Source organism: Styela clava, chromosome 5 (genome assembly GCF_964204865.1).
Source record: "Styela clava chromosome 5, kaStyClav1.hap1.2, whole genome shotgun sequence".
NCBI classification, from domain to species: Eukaryota; Metazoa; Chordata; class Ascidiacea; order Stolidobranchia; family Styelidae; genus Styela; species Styela clava.
The window spans coordinates 12,189,646-12,207,382 of record NC_135254.1 but is presented as its reverse complement, the minus strand read 5'-3'; the positions used below and the strand labels follow the sequence as shown (position 1 = coordinate 12,207,382).

Genomic DNA, 17,737 nt, shown 5'->3' with positions numbered 1-17,737 from the left:
ATGGAAAACATTTCGTACGTGGTATAAAAATATGTACCGAAATTAACAACAAAAACAGACTTTTGTGAGGGGCCTAAAGATTTCTTGATTACCCAAAAGTCGATATAATCCTTATATGTACTTTTCAGTATATTTTACTTTCCCAACTCAATTGTACTGGCATGATAACTTAAAGATCTATTATAAAACTACATGCGTTGTTTTTCTTGAGTATTTTTTTATGGTAGCGACTTGGAAGGGGATTGTTTATTGTCTCTGAATCTTGAGTGACATTACCTTTAAACTGAGAAAAAAAATGAAATTCTCTAACTAACATGCGTCTGGCGCGTGCGTGCGTGCGTACAATCAAAAAATAATAATTCCCGTGTAAAAACAACACAAGGTCCCAGTCTAAGAGTGACGGAAGTAGGAGAAGAAGAAGGCCATCTTCTTTTATTTAGTTTCACTTAGTCAAATAGAAAGGAAGCATATAAAACTGGGGAACCCAAATAACTTACTTTATTCTTAAGCTTACAGTTGAGCTTTAAAGAGCAATTGCCATTGTAACTTGTGCTTTACGAAGCAAACACAAATCTGACTTTTGGGTGAGGCGAATCAGAGAATAAAGAACAAATGGATTTCCACGCCGCGATATCGGTGGTGATGGTTATTGCAATGTCCTGCCTCATGGACGGTAAATACTTTTTAATATTAATTCTTAAGAATATAGAATGTAATATTCTGGTTCAAGTCATTTTGGAGTAATAATTTAGGTTGCACTTTTTACTCTTTTTATGTATAGATTTTTAAAAAAGATGCTCAGGTACATCCTATAGCAGCCTATATTCACAAAGTTGCATTTATTCGCTAGTAGTTGGACTTAACTGTAATGGCATGACAACTTAAAGATATAATATAAACCAACATGCGCGCCACCTTATCCACGGTACAATTGCATTCAATTGTTCGAGTACGTGTGCCTATGTGAAGCCGAGTGGATTTTTCCAAAGATAATTTTCTAAAACTATTAGCTTCGTAACTTCGAAGATTTAACCCAGCGGTTCCTAAACCGCGGCCCACGGTCACTTACGGCCCGCGTAACGATTTAATGTGTCCTGTAGAACTTGAATGAAATAGTTTAACACTTTTTTTTACCTTTTTGCGTTCTAGATACGCCGTTGTTACGTCATTATCATCAGTTTAAGCATTCAATTATACCGGTATCTTAATTATACGCATAGGTATTGGGATTGCACACGAGTCGCGCCCTTGCGTGCTCTCCCCCTCCCGGCCCCCGAATATTCTTCCGCTTCTAATTTTGGCCCCCGGTTAATCAAATTTGGGAACCACTAATTTAACCAAACTAAAGGCGATAAAACATCACAATCCCTATTAAGAAAATTGGGGTCCATTCGTCATTTACTGCTGCTGGGTCTTGAAAGGAACACCGCTATTCTACACACTTTATTTCGTAAGGCAAAAATATTCAATGAAAAAAAGGAGATAAAGTTCATTTCAAGTATTTATTTTAATTCCTTTAGAATGCGCGGAACGTGAGTTATTTGAGATATGAGAAATTTTCACTCGAATCATCCACGGTTCAAACATATCGTACTGTAGGGTGATGTAGCACCGTGTTCTAGTAAATTGCTTTTGCGTGATGATATTCGCAAAGAACAACTTTACAAACTCGGCGTTTGAGAGTTTTCATAAGGTCGCTAATATGTTTGCAATACAGTATTAGAAATGCCAAAATACGAAATTTGTGCATGTTTTATGTTTGTGGAAATCTTTTACCAAATTCAAAATGTAATTTGAAATCGGTGTGGTTTTCATGTTAAAACAGTCCAGTTCCATCTTTAGTTGTGTCATTCATCTTATTTGCATATTTCGTTGAATTTATTTTCCAACTATGCCACTCGGATAGTACTTCAGCTATTCTTCGACGGCGTAGAAGTGTTTGTGCCGTACTTTCGTATATGTATTGTTCGAACGTGGAAAAATAAACATTATAATTGGCATGTTTTGCGCAATAATGGAAAATCTTCGAAGGTAGCTGTGATATGAGAAAAGTTAGATTGACTTTGGCCCCATATTGCCAAATATTATATTAATGAATAAATAATCCACAGAAAGACCAAATGATGCATACGTCACTGGGGCGTATCGGAAAACCATCACAAATATTAAAACGGCCTTATCATTTTATTAGTATTATATTGCCGGTTTTATTTTGCACGTTAATCAATTCAAATCTCAAACTAATTTATTGTCGTTCGTTTGCCAACCCATTTGTCTGCCTCGTAGATCGAAATATAAACAATCAACGCACATCCAAACAACACGTACAAAAACAAATATCTTGAACAAACTTATTTCAGAAATCACGTACATAGAGAAGATAGATATACAGAATATAATCACCTTTATGAAATCTAGTTACCTGTAAATTGTGGCCTGAAAGCCCCGATCAAAACTATTGTTAAAATACGATGCGGTGTAAATTGTGCGACAAACTTTAACAAATCGTCACGTTCAAAACGACGAACAAAATATTGAATTAACGTGTGTGGGATCGAATATGAAATTTATGATACTTATTGTTGGGTTTGCGGCATACAGCTATGGTGACCGTCTTGGGTGTGGAAACTTGATTTGGTAAACTTGGTGGCTTTAATATATTTAAATTTCCATTTATATTAATATTTATCATCTCAAGTCTTGTCATAAATTTTAAATCAAGATTAGCATTCACGGGACGATGTGTTTTTTAGAGTACCAATTTCTTTTGGCTTTGGCATAGTCAGCACAATTCATTTCACCCTTAGTGATATGGTGGTTATAGATTGAAACCTCCAAACTTTTGTTTTGCGTCAAATACTATCTATGAGCTCAGTTCTGAAACACGAAATATCTGAACAAAAAAAATCAAAATAATGACTAAATAGCTTTAGGTTTGATTAATGAAATATCTATGAAAAGCTGTAATGATAAAGCATTGTAACTAAACTTTACAAATTATTATTAATTAATTGATTCACATGCAATTGTATTTTAAAAGATTATCATCGTAATAATCGATGTGAGAAAACGCAGTTGTAAGCAATAAATTATTGCTCCAACTGGACCCAAAAAAAAACATTCACTCTAGCGTGAAATTTTAATTTAAGTTTAGAAGAATAGGAGCTTTTACGTTACTGCATTCTAATTTATTTGTCACGCCTTGAAGGGAACATTTTAAATGAGATGATCACTGTCCCAAAAATAGCATTATGGGATGGTTAATGTATAATCAAATACAAAAACATTTTTTAAGAAATATAATTTATATAATGACTATAAAATTACTAATTTAGAAATGACGAATGCTTTCTTACGACATATTATATTCGAAGTAATGGGCTATTTAGATATCGTATTGCTTTTTATTATGTTAATATTACATTGAATGGCATTGAATATATAAACGTTAAATAGAAACAATAGGTTTGTAATTAAACACTTGTCAATTATAGAAATTAACAAACAAGGAAGACTATCAATGGGTAATAAAAAACAAACAAAATCGTTTATGTTAAACTGCAATACATTTTCCAAAAATAAATTCAAAGCATTTTTAAATGTCTTTCTTGTCACGTATCCAGTGAATGACGTCATACTATAGTATAGACGAGTTATACGTGTCGAATTAAACAATTGCTTGATTTAAATTCTCATGTATCAAATACAATCCTTTTCGATGAAACACGACGCTGGTGTTTTATTTGCTTAACTTTTATATTACGCTTCCGCCAGTAGTTTTACTGGGGTACTTCGGTTCCAGCGATTTATATTCTTTCGCGCTCAGACACATATTTAAGTTTAAGCCAGGTTTGATCAGCATTGGTAAGGTGATGATATATAAATCGCGTTAAAATATTTCATTGCCAAACATGAAACATGATTAGCCGGGCCTTGCTGAAAACGCATTTTTGCTTAAAAATACTTTTGCAAATGGGAAGATGGAGTAGTATTACGCAATTGTATTACAAACAAACACACTATACTTTTTTTGCTTGGGGATGCAAGTGCTAAATTGTGATATGTAGTCAAATGTGTTATTAAGAAATGTAACTGATATTCAATAAGTAAAAATAGGTAACGCGTCAACATCCATGAATATTATTGATATATACATACTATCAAAATCTAGTGTTGATTGTATTTTTGCATGCAATCTATATGAGTTACCCGTGGAATCAGGTAAATTCATGTTATGTTAAACAGGTAATGAATTACTTCACAAATTTCCATCTCAATTGTGCACTTGAAATCATATTTTGAATAACCAATAACTGTTTTATATTTTTATTATTTCAGCTCAAGTTCAAGCTCAGTAAGTACTGTTTTATTTTTGTCGTTATTTTAATAAAAAAGAGTAATGGCACCGTACGTGCCACATATTTGATGTTTTTTACAAAATAATGTTTGTGCATTGGAATGAACAATGCGTGAAATTACAAAATACCGCGCAAAATTTGGAAAGTAATACCTAGACCGCAAAATAAAGAAAATATATGTCTGCAAACTAGCAGAGCTTGGCAAAGACCAATGACTCGGAAAATATGTATCTGCCTGACTTATCATCAATTTTAAAAGAGTACACAATAACTTCTTTTACTTCTGGTGTATAATGTTACGAAATAAATAATAAATTTTAATATTCGCATGAAATTTGGCAAAACACGGCAAACGCAAATTAACTTTTTTCACGAATAAGAGAGTAGTGACATAACGTCTATAAAGGTCGATATAATCGTATAACTGATCATTACCGACTGAAACTTTTTTTATGTTGTCTCAACTTCATCGGGCGCATGCTTTTAAATTAACGAGAACATCTGGCACGCTCGCGCATTGACACAACTTGACTGAAATTGCACCCAAGTCGTTTGCAATTCGATCTAATTTCCAGTTGTACGAGTCAACAATATGGGTTCGTTAATTGTACGACACAAAGGACCAACACTCAAAACGTGACAATGAAATAATGTTTTGCTTTGCGGCTTAAAAATTCAATACCATTCCTTCAATGACCCACAATTCCAACGCATTGAAATTGGAGAAACATTTGCCCTTTTGCTAGCTACGTGTATTTAGAAAAATTGAAGTTTTACCAAGCTGGTATTTGTCTTGAGAGTTTTTATTCACGAATATTTCGAAAAAAAAAATGTGCGTATGAGGTAAAATATCACACTGGTCAAAAACACAAAGGGACTGCCACCGTTACTAATTGCAATCTAGTATCTCGTGTTTATTTCCGGAATATAGAAATTCTTTGTGTTCACTTCCTTGTACTCATTTTGAATCAAATAAATATATATATACATTTAAGTAATGAATCTTTTTTTAGAAGTCTAATCGAAAGTTAAATCGAATAATATGCAAAGAAACGATCCACTTCTGATCTTACTTCTGGCGTTAATCCGGAGAGTTTTGAGAAATTGTAATGCTTCGTACGAATCAATTTGGCGTCATTTGACTTTTCCTGTCATGTTTGACCTGCGGTGCTACGATAGACTTTATCATATCACGATGTGGCAATTACTGCTCCATAGCGCCATACATCACCAATATGATTTTTATTCGAGAGCACTTTACAGTTATTCAATCCATGAAAGACGGGAGAACTACCCTCACAAATTAATAATAATGAATAATGAACATTGCGAAATTATATTTCGAAATGTTTCAAATTGATCAGTTAACAGCAACAGAGTCATCTTATGACGGAACGTGTATGTCACAGGATAACGCTAAGAATACTCTCTGAAGTTTTCAATTATACGACACTTTAAAAGAAAGATATTTATTGTCGGGAATTTCTAAAATCCTTGTTCTGGTTGTTAAATATAATATTCAAACTAGCATAAACAAAATATACCAATCTGATCAAGAAGGTGAAAAAAATCACAACCTGAAGATAGATTATAGATCGAGTCAGGCAGAATCTTGCGTTTGAAATTTATGTCTCGTCAAACCCAAAAATTTAGTTCCTTAAATAGGTTCAGCATGACGACGCGACCCAACATCGGGCGACACAAAGTTAACGCTGTGGTGCTTTAGATGCAAGCAATACATTTTTATCGCCAATGACACTGATTAGAATTAAGGTTTCAAATGTGTTTGAGTCCAATTTTCAGAAACAGACATTATATTTGTCTAATTGCCCATCACGTTTAATTAATATCGTTAGGCTGTTTCGAGAGTGTTGGCAAGGCATCATTTGACGAGTCGTTGCAGCGTGATCCATCATCCATTAATTTAAAGCTTAACATCCAAATGAGTTTATTGTAATTTTAAAATTTTCGAGTAATTATTCAGTTTTAACAATTGATGTATTTTTTTTGTATACTTGCGTATTATTAATATTTTCTATCCATATGTTCAGGTCATGCGGAGGACTTCATGACGAAATGAGTGGGACAATTGAATCGCCGGGTTATCCTAATAATTATCCTCCGGACCAATACTGCAAATGGGACATTCCTAAAAAAGATAACTACTATATTCTTATCACTACAGATGATTTTCTGTTAGACGAACCGTACGACGGCAAATGGTAAGATATGTTAATAAACTTTATTTAAAAGCTTTGGTGACGCCATGTATTTAAAGATTTCTCGTCATGAAGACGTGATTTTTACAAACTTTTTTCAACGCAAAATAACTGGGTCATATACATATGGATCAATATTGGAGGGGGCAGTAAACTTAGAAGTGGTTTGAACATATATATTGCTTTTATATACAGCGTGTCTCAAAAGTAAGTATACACTTTTAATTTTAACTTGCTTTTCAGGTACTCATCACAAAGCGTTCATTTCTTTAGAAAATATAGTATGGATATGTAGTAAAATTCAGGTATTGTTTGCATTTTTTAAAAACCCACAGAATGACAAGGAGATTAACCCATGAAATGAGGTGAAATGAAGTGCTGTTTGGCAAGAAGCATATAAATAAGACAAACTCAGTGCCTCTTTAACAGAGAATTTGGAATTAATTCAGCTCCTACACGACGAAAAATTTGTGCAATTCAACATAAATTTATGGAAACTGGATCTGTAGTTGATGCACAAAGATCAGAATGATCAAGGAGCGGACGCTCTGAGGAAAACATTCAGAGCCGAATTAATTCCAAATTCTCTGTTAAAAAGACGCTCGGTTACTTCTTGCCAAACAGTAATTTTGCAATTATTATTTTGTTTAATCTCCTTGTCATTCTGTGGGTTGTTGAAAAGTGCGAAGAATGCCTAAATTTTACTACTTATCCATGCTATGTTGTCTGAAGAAATGAATGCTCTATGATGAGTACCTGAAAAACAATGAAAATTAAAAGTGTATACATACTTTTGAGACACTCTGTATTCACTATTTTGGGTAAAGACAAGCACAAAATTATGGGATGGGCAAATGGGACAGTCAAATAAAAAATCCTGAATTTCTGGATTCCTGAGAAAACGATTTGTTAACAAGCTAATTATTCACACGAGCATCATTTCACGAAAATACTTTCCAAACAAGTAAACCATTTGTTGATCTTGGCGATTCCTGAAAACATTATAGATGTATATCGTAGGTTACTCTGTGAGTTTTCGAAGTCTAGATTCAAACTAGCTCAATGTACCATCAGCTATTCTTTGTTGAAATAAAAAAACGTTTTGTCAACATCATTATCAAAAAATATAAATTCATTTGAATATTTAACAGCTAAGCAGAACGCGGGAGAGTATTTGTTATATATATTGAGAATTTCCAAACATCTTGACCCATTTCAGCAAATGCCCTTAGCAAATGTTGCAGATAAATGAGAATTTGCACAAGTCTCCTCAAAAGCGGAGGGGAACGCATTTTAATATGATTATGACACCATATTATATATTTATATATGCATTTTTTTAAACGTTTCTTTTCTAATATCTTTGATTTCCAAATTTTTAAAAGCTTGGACTACTTATCTATCGAGAAAGAAGAGTTCTGTGATAAACAAAACTTTACGAGAAAGTATTACGATGGTGCCACTTTAATATTTGAGTCAAATACAGATCGAGAAACAAGGGGATTCAAGACTATCTTCGAACAAGTACTCATACGTGAGTATAGCAATTGTGATGCTATAGAGCAGGGGTGGGCACGGTTATGGAACCAGGGGCCAACAATTTTGCACACCTAGTCTGGCGGGCCATGTAAAAAGTGTGAAATGTGACGTAAAAAGTTACATTTTATAAACAATAAGTTTAATTTAACCGCAATCTCAACAAATTCCTTGAGCTATTTTTAGCCAAAACATAAAAATTTGATTTCAGTCTGGTTGTGGGCGCATCAGGTGGGCCAGATTGATTGACCCAACGGACCGGATTTGGCCCCCGGGCCATAGTCTGCCCATGTCTGCTATACAGTGACATAATATTGGCTAACACAGCTGTGGTGGATGTATAGTTTCAATGAAAATATTTAATTTTTGAACAAGTAAGTTTATGAACGTGTGAACTATACCAATCGTTGTAAGCGTTAGGAATACGTTTACCATTGTACTTTTGAACCCACGTAGGGTATGGGGTCGCGGATTTGAGTTCCACAAGGGACTCCTCGTGACTGGACTCCTCGCCGCCAATTACCTCTATCATCATGCACATGTATCTAAAACAAATAGCTGGGTAACTAATTTCCTACCCGATACGGACTAGTAACAAAGTACGCTATGTAAATACACCTTCTTATAGGCTCTCCTCTCCCCTGTGATAAGTATGAAAATTGTATCCTACTATATAACACGAGCATTCTCATTTTAAAATATTTCTCGATACCACTTATTCGTTTATTCATATTGAATATTTCACAGCTATCTGCAATCCACCGTGTGAAAATGGGGGAAGTTGCATTTCAAACGATACCTGTTCCTGTCCTGAGTTTTACGCTGGATTCAGATGCACATACAGTAAGTAGCCTTCCATGTTGTTGTTTTGAACTTACGAATCTTGAATATCATCTGATAACTATATATCTAATGTTTGATCATTCGCAAAAAAATGAAATAACCAGAACATTTCACTGAAATTCACTTATGCATTGTATAGTTTCAGATTTTTCGATTTTCATAGTTGTAAGAACATATCGTGCTAGAAATCGCTGTATGGCGGAAAACTATTTCTTTAAAATTTTAACAATATTTTCATTGGGGCTTTATAGAAAAATTCATATTACGTTATACTAAATCAAATTCCTGCAACAACGGAAATTTTTCGTCTGGTACAAGTTCCCACCTATGTGATCCCAGAACTTTAATTTTTGTTGATTTTGGATCAAAAATATACACTTATTCTGATGTTTATCATGATATCTTCAATTGTTTTGAGTAGTAAACACATTATTTTCACGGGGGTGAAAACAGATAAAAAACATTTCTAAAAGTCATTTTTATTTTGAATGTTTTAAAGGGATTAATCGATTTTTTTTAACAACAACAATAACAACGTTAACCATAACACCAATTTTCCAAAATGATTCGTAGGTTCACGATTTTTCGCAATGATTTGCTTTTTTATTATCATCTTGGCAAAATCAATTTGACATAACAAGGTCATATTTTTATCTCATTTAATTTCATACAATTATGTTGGTTTTTCGTTTTTTTTTTAACATGATATATCTATCCATGTTCGTGAATTAAAATACTGCCAGGATTGTTAGCAACGTTAATTTACGTTTGTTAATTTTGGTTAAACGTATATGATTTTTAGGTTATCCTGGTCAAGATTCTTTAATACCACTAACGGATCCTCAAAGTTTTCCGGACAAGTACACCACATGTGCATTCTACGGAAATTCCATCCTCCGAACTTTTGACGACCTGCAGTATCATTTCAGAAGCTCTTGCCAGTACACATTGAGCGAATTTGGAGAGTTTAAGGTATTAACTATGACTACGCATAATATTTCAAAGTTTGTTAAGCTTGTCTATTATGTGACAATATTATTTTTATATAGCACAGATTTATAACGAAAGAAATTTGTTATACAGATTACGGTTGAACTGAGAAATAACACGATCAGAAGCAGGAGTTCACTTAAGTCTATAAAAATTACTGAAGGGGGAGTCGACGTTCTTTACATCACAAGAGATGAAAGCCAAGAAAACAAAATGGGGGTCAAGTCTACTGACGGAAGGTAAATGAATTTTCAAATAATGTATAACTTTTGTACTGGACTTTACCATTTGTTTAAAATAAAATCGTCTATTTATGCAGACATAGCTATCGTATGTGACAAAACCACCCAGGCTTCAGAAAGTGATAATAGGCAGAATGGTATTTCTTGAATGATTTGGTTCATACTTGCATAGTTTAAAACAGAATTTAATAACACTTCTCATTTACCGAATCCAATATTTGATATAGAAATTATAAGGCTCTCAGCAATATTACCTCACAAGCATTATCTGGGACTCTAAATTAAATATGTTTCAGGTTTTTGTTTAATCCATTTGAATGCTCATAGATTTGGGATTCAAATCATGATCAATTAAATTATACAAAATCGTACCCACGATGGCAATATAAAAATCCGAATCTAAGCCGAGAGTTTGAATTTTTAAATTTTGATGTTATTAAAAAGAATATAAGGTGACTAAGCATTCTCAAATAACAAAAAGAAGGCCTGGCTACCAGAGTTGGAGTGAAAATTTTATTCAAAGAAAATATAATTATGTGATAATCTTTACACTATTGTACGCACTATAGCTTTGATCAAACCACCGGATATGTTGGCGTTTATCAAGTGACTGTGACGTATAGCAAAATTCTTATAAGACAAGATGGATTCAGCTTAGAAGTCGACAAAACAGGAGAAAGGACATCTCTAAAACTAGATCGTAAATATTCCGGAACAGCCAAAGGCTTATGTGGAAACTATGATACCGTAGCTTCAAATGATATGAAGACACCATCTGGTAAGCAGAGATTTTGATAAAGAAGTTAGTTACATGTCGTCAACGCCTGTCTTTTCCAAATTGTTATACGAAATCATCATCTAAAATTCCAATATATTAATTCAGTTATTTTTATTATGTCCATGATATATTTACCTATACATTAACCTCGAAGCTATCTGTATATGTACAGCATTCTGATGACAATAAATTAATCAGCTTATCACTAAAATAGAAAGAACTTTTAACTCAGACCGCTGCAGTTAAATTTGTTGGTAATTAAATAGTTAATAGACATCATTTGTCTTTTTTTTAGATAATATAGCTGATAAAGAGCTACTAGAAATGTTCCTAAATTCATGGGCACAAGACCAAACATGTAAAGTGGAGAGCACAACAATCGATACCCTTCCTCCTTACGTAAGATTGAGTCGAATTTATTTTATTGTGAATACAAATACTAATCAGACTACAGTATAGTAGGATGAGTGAATCGCTCTAGGCAGGGCATTGGATTGCATAGTGAACGAAGTCGTTACCTATCAGTGGTTAGGTAAACCTGGCGACGATCCACCAGTCAGTCATCTTAGGCATTATCATCTCAGTCATGCTATTCGAACTAGCATAAGCAGGGTATGTAGCGTTGCACATAACTAACGATTTGCACGATGGACTGATTGTCCAACATTAGCAGCCCCTCTCAGATTGAAATATTTTGTGTTGTTCACAAATGGTAGGTCAGTGGTACTCAACCCGTTTTGTTGATTTCCTTCCTTGGTCTATTTTAGAAATTTTATTCCTCTCTCACTATGCATAAAAAGTTTATTTGTTCAATCTTTATTGGTCCTTTAACAATTGATCCGCAAGTCACACTCTTACTTTCGTGCAGTTCAAGTAGTTTATAGCAAATATTGAGGGAAACCACAGGAGCCATTTCATGGGTTTAATGATACAGTGATTAGGATCAAGAATATTGTTGGCTGCACAGAAAATGCGACAAAACTCCCTTCTTGGAAGAAATTCATCTCCTCTTAGGATAACGCGGTTGTACATAGACAAATGAACAATCTGGCTGGCTTCTTATTGTCGGTTCAATATGTTTTAGATTGAATACAATTGTTCAAGCCTCTGAATTAAACTATCGGATGGTTTTCAATCCTACACACATGATACAATCAAATTCTAAAATTGCTTAAAGCCAAGGAATGAGTCTCTTTCTTGCACAACATTTTGCTGATATTGATTCTCATAGATGTTGCTGAATTGTTTTTCGTTTTGTACAAATATAAAAAAAAAACGTATATATAGCATTCATTGCCTGAATGAGTGAATGAAACATGAAACTATTCATTAAAATAGAAATATTTTATTCTTTATTTTTCTATTTACAGGCAGAAAAAGTTTGCGAAGTCATAAGGACAGCACCATTTGCGGAATGTAATCAATTCATTTTTTCAACCACCTATTTCGAAATGTGCCAATGGGACATTACTGAATGCGGATTTACGGATTCCAATAAAGATTGTCAATGTTCTTCCTTAACACAGTATGTTCAAGATTGTATAGAACTTGGCTCACTTAGTGATCTCAAATGGAGAAACAACTACTGCCGTAAGTTTATATATCTATATACCCAAATTTTACATTTTAAGTTACTTTACTACGTTTATTAGGTTTGATATTTACAGCACTGTTGCATCTTCATACATTTGTTCTCACGGGTTCCATTAAAATCATTAAAATATGTACTCGAACCGTTTTAGTCCAATAATCTGCTGAAAATCTGCCAGTCAAGAGTGTGATTTGATATATGGAGGGTTGCCCTCTCGTGTTGAAACTATGAGTCATTTCGAGCACTACCTCAATGTCCAAAACTGCGTGTGATGCCTTTAGAATTGCGATTTTCATCCTGACACGAATATCCAATGACTTACCATAGAAAGCTGTAATGTAACGTTTATACACAAGCTTTACTGATATAAAATGGCAATGTTTTTATTTTCTAGGGATAAATGAGCTAAATTTAAAACACTAAAATAGTGTTTTTATCGTGAACATTTATTTCATTTTTTTATTCAGTGAGTTACGTTTATGTCTTTTAGAAAAAGAGTGTCCGTCAAATCAAATATACAGTGAATGCGTTTCGTTTTGTCCTAAAACTTGCAAACATATAAAATCACAGGCGAGTGAATGCGAAGGTGGTTGTTCAGATGGATGTACCTGCCCGGACGGTATGTATATATAAACTTATGACTTGTTCTCAATTTGTAACTTTAATGCACAATTTCATCCACGAAGGGCGATAAATTATTAAACACAACGTTAGTTAACATTGAGCTGATTCGAATGTGTAAATACTTTTATTCTGAATTCTATAGCCAATCGTACCGTAATATTGAACTGTATTGTTCGGTGCTATATTATGTACGTAACTGCATTTTTTCTTGAAATATTTTAATAAATCAGGATTGTATCTCGACGGAGAAGATTGCGTTAAACAGGAGACATGTTCTTGTTATATCGGAGATCAAAAGTATACCAACGGGAGCATTTTACCAGAACCGTGTAAAACTTGGTAAATATTGATTATATAACATCATATATATTTTATATGTGTTAATAACGTAGTAGGTGCCAATTTCATTTGTACATTACTAATCAACAGATGGAGAGCCCCAAATATGATTTTTTAAGAATATCCATATTTTATCAAATACACTATTATTGCCCTTGAGTGACGCATACCATATAGCAGGGATGGCGAACCACTGACTCGCGGGTCACAAAGTGACCCACCGCGTTTTGTTCGTGACCCGCCAAGGCACGAATAAAATAAAAAATGCTAACATATCAGTAATAAAAATCGATAAAACCCACTTTAAATTATTCTAACAATAACTAAACTATGATAATGTACGGTCAATTGGGCAGTCAGGGCTGCGATCGCTCATATGCAAGTTGGTAATTTCCGGGCCGATATGGTAATTTTCAAAACTCCTAATCTTGGACGCACGTCTGCACCGCTGTGTACCGTTATTCAGCCATTGGCTCTGACATCGTTTATGACATTACAATGCAACTGATCTGTTCATTTTTCGCAACGTCTTGTCTCTTTTGGAAGTGCGTCTGCAGCCTGTTTCAGGTGTTATACGAGAATTAGAAGCTACTTTGCATTTAATTTTAGTTTCTTGCCTACAATGCCGTTGAGAAAACAAAATCTTTCAGACTTAAAATAAAAAAACTAGAAATCTGAAATAACAATGGGGCAGTGTAAAAGTGCCCTAATGTGGTTGAAAGCTGATCGAAAAATATACCACTACCAGAGTGAAACTCTCTCCAAACTCTTTGGAACTGTAATGTAATTTGCCGCATCATTCTAAACGCTTTTGGTAATTTATATCCGTGTTTTCGTGCTCTAATTTCATAAAATCGAGTGCCTTAAAAAGTCCCTGATAGAAGTGCTGCATAAGTAAAGCCCAAAACTATCGTAACTCTAACAGAAACTTATAAGATTTGATTCAGAAGTTTGTTATATAGATATAAACATTGATTGAATATCTGTGACCCACTCTCTTCTGTTCAGCGATAAAAATATAATTTTTGACCCATCCATCGAAAATTCATTCACCATTCCTGCCATATAGGCATAAGAACCGCACATTTGCCTCTTAGATCCCGCCTATTCATATTATATGGTCTCACCAGTCACCACTCTATGATGATGTATTTACGCCTAAATTTTTATTTCATCATTATATATACATATGTTTATTTGGTGCCGTGTTGTCTCTATTTATATCCAGGCTCGGTCGCTTCGCTACCCGCGAGGGGAAATGTAAGGAAAAGGTTTGAGTATAAAAAAGCGGATGTTATATAATGAGTTTGATGGTTGCACCAGGGTCGTTGCGCCGGACGAATGACGGAAATTCGTCCGGCGCGCTGCCCCCAGCCACTTTAGTTCATTAGGTAGTTTAAATAACACGTCATAAACTGATCATACCTGATGGAAGTCGATTTCTGTCAATTTTTGGGTCCGTGTTCACGCAACCGTGACGAATTTTTTTTGTCATGAACTTCACTTTAATTACCTTGTATAGCCCAAATATAACATCCCTATCTATTACCATTCTCGAGGTATGACCTAAAATCCCTGGAGGGTAACTGAGATGTGGGAGAAAAAAAAATTCCACCTAAAACTGATTCAAATAATTTTTCTAGTCATGCCCATGCCTTTAGATTCTTAATAAGACCTCTCAGAGGTGTGCAATGAGCCAAAATCACTGAAGCGTGACTGGGAGGTAGTAGAAAAAAAAATTCCTCTCAAAACTGATTCAAATAATTTTTCTAGTCATGCCCATGCCTTCAGATTTTTCATAAGACCTTTCAGAGGCCCGCAACTAGCCAAAATCACTGTAGCGTGACTGGGGGGTGGGAGAAAAAAAAATCCACCTAAAACTGATTTGAATAATTTTTCTGATCATGCCCATGCCCTTAGATTCCTGATAGGACCTCTCAGAAGCCGGCAAAAGGCCAAAATCACTAGACCGTGACTGAGCGATGGGAGGACAAAAAATTTTCGAAAAAAGTATTAAACTGATTTTTCTCAACCCACGTATATATATTTTTTTCCTCAATATCATTATTCTTAAAGCGCATCATTCCAAACTCACTGGAGCGTTACAGGGAGGGGGAATTCCCAAAGTTCAGGTGGTTAAATATTATATATATTAGTCCCTTTGCGATTTAGGCATCACTTTGCCCAAAAACCAATTCCAAGGGGTCCTAATCGCCCAAAAACCATATTACCTAAGTGGGCGTGGCTTTCTACACATTTTCTCACCACTGGGGGGGGGGGGGGGGGCGGTAGCAGTGCCCCCACTCCCAATAATACTTGGATAAATTCCCAATACTCGGGCAAACGCTTTCTGGCCCCGGAAACAGAGCTAAACGGCCCCTAAACCCCAAAATCACTCTAGCGTGACTTCATTGACAGCTTGATTGACAGGTAGCCACGCCAGGGCCACTAAATGCCCGTTTTGGCACACTTCTATTGGCCCGATCGTTCCCAAAATTTTTGTGTCCGTTTGGTAACAGCCCTCCGCTACATGCCAAGTTTCGCCCGGATCGGCCCGCCAGTTGTCTGGGAAATGCTTAATCATATGCGCTCAGAGGTTATAGTTTAGCTACTTACTTTCGTGCAACAAATTTTGATATATACTGTGCATACGCACTAAAATGCTTTTCCTTGCCTGACCATATATTAATTGTTTTGTCTTATAAACTCCCCTTGTATAAACAGTTTTGTACACTTCTTACCACTTTTACCACACCAACCCTTCGCCCAATTTTGCTCAACTCTCTGCATAACATATTCGTCAAAAGGTTTGCATGCCGCACATTTGTGTTTTGGGCCAGTAGGTCTTGGGTATGCATCCTGTCTCAAATATTATTATTTCTTACTACTATTACGAGACGAATAAACATGCGTACATATATACATACATACATACATACACACACACACACACACACACACACACACTAACACATGCATATTTTTACATAAAATACCAATTTCTATTTGACTAAAACAATAGCATAGACTTCGTAGAGCATGTTTACGAAGTTCATGATTTTTTTTTTCTGTTTCAGCACTTGTAATGGTGGAGTATTTGACTGTCAGGAGACAACGTGTGATGGTAAGGTTCAAAAGTTATAACTTTCAATAAATAAATTGTCTCCATCTTCGGGTTAGAGGCATAATGTGATCAAATATCAGTTGTCAGTCTGTGTCCTGGGCTTTCCAACGATGTTGTGCGTCAACGTGGAAGGCTATTTTAATCCTTGTTATGAGTTAATACAAAAAATTCCGACGGCAGATGTCCGATCGCAAAAAATCTATCTGTAAACTCAATTCATGTAACGATAGGAACACCGCATTTTTATTCAAGTGCATCTCTGTTGCTATATTGTGTTATTTTTCATTGTAAACTATAGGTTACGGAATGGTATTTGGGAATCCATATTATTACACGTTTGATGGTGTGATTTACCCATACGATGGCGTATGTGAATACGTGGTTGTTCGACTACCTGATTCTCTAGAAGAAGTTGGTGATGATTCTCTAGAAGTTGTACTCGACGTCGTTAAATGTGGAATGGAATCAGATTTCACATGTATTGAGTAAGTTTGATTTTGATACAAATAAAGTTGCAAAATTTATTTTTTACAGCTTGCCATTTAGTAACCCAATACAATATTTCTGTGATAAAATTCAATAGTTCATTTTTTGTTACGATATGCTTGCTCATTTGACCGAACAAGTCTCGATAATTCCATCTGCTATCATATATAATCAACAAATTCTCTATAAAATATTGTTTTCCAGTCATGCGACAATCATTTCCCCCTCCTTTCCGAGAGTAAAATTGCTTAAAGATGGCTCTGTTGAGATAGAAGGCAGACGGATGGAGCTACCATATCACAAATGTGGGTATTCTTTACCAGTTACTTATCATTAAGAAGAATTTCCATTTTAATTACTGTATATTCCCGCATATAAGGCTATTCAAGTCTCGAAAAAAAGATTTACAAACTTAGGCTTATACGCGCTTTACTCTGATCGCACTCAAACGAAATGACATTTTATGAATGAATACTCAAAACCGCAAACTTAACTGAACAATATTATAAACCATAACGGCGCCAGGCTAGCAATAAATTTCATGATAAACTTTACATAATATTAATTAAGAGCTATTTCATAGGCTGTAAACCGCAAGAAATGCTAA

The 17,737-nt window shown here is 34.8% G+C and overlaps 1 protein-coding gene across 3 annotated transcripts in view; it reads left to right on the top strand.

Annotated features, from left to right (window-relative positions):
• The first annotated feature begins 504 nt into the window (after positions 1–504).
• The window catches only part of LOC120344167 (uncharacterized), a 63,934-nt gene continuing 46,701 nt past the window's right edge, over positions 505–17,737 (top strand). Inside the window, exons 1-15 of one of the 3 annotated variants that reach the window (XM_078112474.1) lie at positions 505–673; positions 4,339–4,354; positions 6,410–6,580; positions 7,963–8,111; positions 8,861–8,956; positions 9,759–9,928; positions 10,040–10,185; positions 10,758–10,966; positions 11,262–11,365; positions 12,337–12,556; positions 13,048–13,176; positions 13,412–13,520; positions 16,598–16,644; positions 16,943–17,129; positions 17,335–17,435. In XM_078112474.1, the coding sequence (XP_077968600.1) occupies positions 613–673; positions 4,339–4,354; positions 6,410–6,580; positions 7,963–8,111; positions 8,861–8,956; positions 9,759–9,928; positions 10,040–10,185; positions 10,758–10,966; positions 11,262–11,365; positions 12,337–12,556; positions 13,048–13,176; positions 13,412–13,520; positions 16,598–16,644; positions 16,943–17,129; positions 17,335–17,435 (1,915 nt within the window). In that variant the 5' untranslated portion in view covers positions 505–612. The remainder of the gene's footprint in view (positions 674–4,338; positions 4,355–6,409; positions 6,581–7,962; positions 8,112–8,860; positions 8,957–9,758; positions 9,929–10,039; positions 10,186–10,757; positions 10,967–11,261; positions 11,366–12,336; positions 12,557–13,047; positions 13,177–13,411; positions 13,521–16,597; positions 16,645–16,942; positions 17,130–17,334; positions 17,436–17,737) is intronic. The other 2 variants (XM_039413266.2, XM_078112473.1) reach the window with 2 other exon arrangements.